The 4875-nt window shown below is 49.6% G+C and overlaps 1 protein-coding gene across 1 annotated transcript; it reads right to left on the bottom strand.

Moving 5' to 3' along the window:
• Positions 1-228: 228 nt before the first annotated feature.
• Positions 229-4350, bottom strand: LOC107307288 (protein NDRG2-like). Its single transcript, XM_015850784.2, has 3 exons — positions 4058-4350; positions 2604-2655; positions 229-434 (listed from the first exon to the last, which is right to left on the bottom strand). Exons 1-3 carry the CDS (start codon positions 4091-4093, stop codon positions 280-282), a joined length of 243 nt encoding a protein of 80 aa, XP_015706270.1. The 5' UTR covers positions 4094-4350; the 3' UTR covers positions 229-279.
• Between the last annotated feature and the right edge of the window lie 525 nt (positions 4351-4875).

Raw genomic sequence — 4875 nt, 5'->3', positions numbered from 1 at the left:
TAATAAGACTCTATGGGGCAGGAATTGGGGTCAATGAATGGGATTCAATGGGATTCAATGGGACTTGGGGGTCTGGGGTCGCTATGGGGCCACTTATGGGGCTACTTATGGGGCCACTTATGGGGCAGGGCTGCCCCACATCCTATGGGGGTCCTAATAAGACTCTATGGGGCAGGAATTGGGGTCATTCAATGGGATTCAATGGGATTCAATGGGACTTTTGGGGGGGGCATGTTACTTATGGGTCTGGGGTCTCTATGGGGTGACTTATGGGGCGACTTATGGGGCAGGGCTGTTCCCCACCCCCCCCCCGATGCTCCCCCTGGACAAGGTCCGTTTCCTGTCGGCCATCTTGTCTCCGTCACCACCGGAAGTCGAGCTGGAAACGGACGCGGTGCGGGAACGGGACAGACGTGTCATGGCCGACGACGGCACTAAAGGGATGATGGGAAATTAATGGAGGTTAATTAAGAGACACATAGGGACCCATAGGGACACATAGGGACCCATAGAGACCCATAGAGACCCATAGAGACACGTAGAGACCCATAGAGACCCATAGAGACCCATAGAGACCCATAGAGACCCATAGAGACCCATAGGGACCCATAGAGACCCATAGGGACCCATAGAGACCCATAGAGACCCATAGGGACCCATAGNATAGAGACCCATAGAGACCCATAGGGACCCATAGGGACCCATTACAACCCATACAAACCCATAGAGACCCATAGAGACCCATAGGGACCCATAGAGACCAATAGAGACCCCATAGAGACCCATAGAGACCCATAGGGACCCATTACAACCCATACAAACCCATAGCGCCCCATAGAAACCCATAGAGACCCATAGAGACACATAGAGACCCATAGGGACCCGTAGGGACCCATAGAGACACATAGAGACCCATAGGGATACATAGAGACACATAGGGACCCATAGAAACCCATAGAGACCCTATAGAGACCCATACAGACCCATAGAGACCCAAAGAGACCCATAGGGACCCATAGAGACCCATAGAGACCCATAGGGACCCATAGAGACCCATAGAGACACATAGAGACCCATAGAGACACATAGGAAACCATAGGGACCAATAGGGACCCATAGAGACCCATAGAGACCCATAGAGACCCATAGGGACCCATAGAGACCCATAGGGACCCATAGAGACCCATAGAGACCCATAGAGACCCATAGGGACCCATAAGGATCCATAGAGACTCATAGGGACCCACAGAGACCCATAGGGACCCATAGAGACCCATAGAGACCCCATAGGGACCCATAGAGACATAGGAGTGGGGGCTGTTAATTAGCATCCTCTTAACGAGCTTAATTAGCCATGCAAGTGGCTAAAAACGCACATGCAAATCAAGAACCCTTTATGCTAATGAGCCACCCCACCGAAGGCATTAATTAATCTTTCCTTCATTAATTAAAATGCTAATTAATAAAAACAATTCACATGTTAAGTGGCTTTAGCGAAAGCGGGGGGGGGTTAATTAGCATCCTCTTAATGGCCTTAATTAGTCATGCAAAGGGATAAGAACCACCTATGCAAATTAAGAACCCTTTATGCTAATGAGCCATCCCACCCAAGGCGTTAATTAATGTTTCTTTCATTAATTAATATGCTAATTAAGTGACCATTCTAAGGTAAGTGGCTTTTGCTAAAGCGGGGGGGTGTTGTTATTTAACACCCCCTAATTGGGCTTAATTAGTCATGCAAGTGGCTAAAAATGCCCTATGCAAATTAAGAACCCTTTATGCTAATGAGACATTCCACTCATGTCATTAATTAATATTTCTTTCATTAATATGCTAATTAAGAGGGTTCACAAGGTATGGTGCTATAGCAAAAGGAGGGGGGGGGCTGTTAATTAGCATACTCGTAACGAGCTTAATTAGTCATGCAAGTGGATAAAAACTCACGTGCAAATTAAGAACCCTTTATGCTAATGAGCTGTCCCGCCCAAGTCGTTAATTAATCTTACCTAGGTTAATTAATATGCAAATTATTGACTGAACACAAGGTAAGTGGCTATAGCGAAAGGAGGGGGGACTGTTAATTAGCATCCTCTAATTGGCCTTAATTATCCATGCAAGTGGCTAAAAACGCACATCCAAATTAAGAACACTTTATGCTAATGAGCCACCCCACCAAAGTCATTAATTAATCTTACCTATGTTAATTAATATGCAAATTATTGACTGAACAGAAGGGAAGGGTATATAGAGAAATGAGGGGGGGCCTGTTAATTAGCATACTCTTAACGAGCTTAATTATCCATTCAAGTGGCTAAAAACGCACATGCAAATTAAGAACCCTTTATGCTAATGAGCCATCCCACCCAAGTCATTAATTAATCTTACCTAAGTTAATTAATATGCAAACTATTGACTGAGCACAAGGTAAATGTCTATAGCGAAAGGAGGGGGGGCTGTTAATTAGCATCCTCTAATTGGCCTTAATTATCCATGCAAGTGGCTAAAAACACACATGCAAATTAAGAACCCTTTATGCTAATGAGCCACCCCACCCAAGTCGTTAATTAATCTCCCCCTCGTTAATTAATGAATCATAAACTCACTGTATCCCATTCCCTGCACGAAGTACTTGAAGGCCTCGGTCAGCTTGGCCGGCTATAGGGGGAAAAAAGGAGCCAATAGTGAGAAGGGGGCGGGGCTTAGGATAGGCCACGCCCCCCTCATTATATAGACCACGCCCCATTCATTATGCAAATTACGCCGCTTCATTATGCAGGCCACACCCCCTTCATTATGCAGGTTACGGCCCTTTCATTATGGAGCCCCATTCATTATTCAGGCCACGCCCCCCTCATTATGCAACCCACACCCCTTCATTATGCAGGCCACGCCCCTTTATTACAGAGGCCACGCCCCCTTCATTATACAGGCCACGCCTCCTTTGTTATGCAGACCCCGCCCCTTCATTATGCAGTCACGGTCCCCTTCATTACACAGGCCACGCCCCCTCATTATGCAGGCCACGCCCCCTAATTATGCAGGCCACACACCTGTTGTTTTAGCCCCGCCCCCCTCATTATGCAAACCACGCCCGCCTCATTATGCAGACCAGCCCCCTTCATTATGCAGACCAAGTCCCCTTCATTATGCAGGCCACGCCCACTTCATTCCACTTCATTATGCAGGCCACGCCCCCTCATTATGCAAACCCCGCCCCCTTCATTATGCAGACCACGCCCCTTCATTATGCAGGCCACGCCCCCTTCATTATGCAGGCCACGCCCTTCATTATGCAGTCACGGCCCCCTTCATTACACAGGCCACGCCCCCTCATTATGCAGGCCACGCCCCCTAATTATGCAGGCCACACACCTGTTGTTTTAGCCCCGCCCCCCTCATTATGCAAACCACGCCCGCCTCATTATGCAGACCACGCCCCTTCATTATGCAGACCACATAACCCTCATTATGCAGGCCACGCCCCTCATTATATAGACCGCGCCCCTTTATTATACAAACCACGTCCTTCATTATGCAGGCCATGACCCCTCATTATGCAAATCACACCCCTTCATTATGCAAATCACGCCCCCTCATTATTCAGGCCACGCCCCCTTCATTATTCAGACCACCGCCTTCATTGTGGAGGCCACGCCCCCTTCATTATGCAGACCAAGTCCCCTTCATTATGCAGGCCACGCCCACTTCATTCCACTTCATTATGCAGGCCACGCCCCCTCATTATGCAGGCCATGCCCCCTCTATTATAGAGGCCACCCTCTTCATTATGCAGACCACGCCCCTTCATTACGCAGGCCACGCCCCCTTCATTATGCAAACAGCGCAGGTCATTATGCAGACCACGCCCACTCAATATGGAGGCCACGTCCCCTTCATTATGCTGGCCATGCCCCATTCATTATGCTGGCCACACCCCCCTCATTATGCAGGCCATGTCCCTCATTATGCAGGCCACGCCCCCTTAATTATATATGCCACGCCCCCTTCATTATGCAGGCCATGCCCCCCTGCTGTTTTAGCCCCGCCCCCTTCTCACCTGGCGCAGTTGTGGTTGGCCGCCGCCATCCGCCATCTATGGGAGGAGAACAGGAAGTGGGGGGGGGGTTAACAGGAAGTGGGGTTAACAGGAAGTGGGGGGGGTTAACAGGAAGTGGGGGGGGTTAACAGGAAGTGGGGTTAACAGGAAGTGGGTGTAACAGGAAGTGGATTTAACAGGAAGTGGGGGTAACAGGAAGTGGGGTTAACAGGAAGTGGGTGTAACAGGAAGTGGGGTTAACAGGAAGTGGATGGGGTAAAGAGGAAGTGGGGGTAACAGGAAGTGGGGGTAACAGGAAGTGGGGGTAACAGGAAGTGGGGGTAAGAGGAAGTGGGGGTAACAGGAAGTGGGGGTAAGAGGAAGTGGGAGGGGTAACCAGGAAGTCGGAGGGATAAACAGGAAGTGGGAAGGGTAAACAGGAAGTGGGCCGGGTTAACAGGAAGTGGGGTTAACAGGAAGTGGAAGGGGTTAACAGGAAGTGGAAGGGCTAAACAGGAAGTGGAAGGGCTAAACAGGAAGTGGGCCGGGATAACAGGAAGTGGGTTTAACAGGAAGTGGGAGGGGTAAACAGGAAGTGGGAGGGGTTGCTTAACAGGAAGTGGATGGGAGAAGGAGGAAGTGGGAGGGGTTAACAGGAAGTGGGATGGGATAACAGGAAGTGGGGGTAACAGGAAGTGGGGTTAACAGGAAGTGGGAGTAACAGGAAGTGGAAGGGGTTAACAGGAAGTGGGGGGGGTTAACAGGAAGTGAGGTTAACAGGAAGTGGAAGGGGTTAACAGGGAGTGGGGGGGGTCAACAGGAAGTGGGCCAAGTTAACA

Source organism: Coturnix japonica, unplaced genomic scaffold (assembly GCF_001577835.2).
Source record: "Coturnix japonica isolate 7356 unplaced genomic scaffold, Coturnix japonica 2.1 chrUnrandom533, whole genome shotgun sequence".
Taxonomy (NCBI): Eukaryota; Metazoa; Chordata; class Aves; order Galliformes; family Phasianidae; genus Coturnix; species Coturnix japonica.
This window is presented reverse-complemented; position numbering and strand designations above follow the sequence as displayed.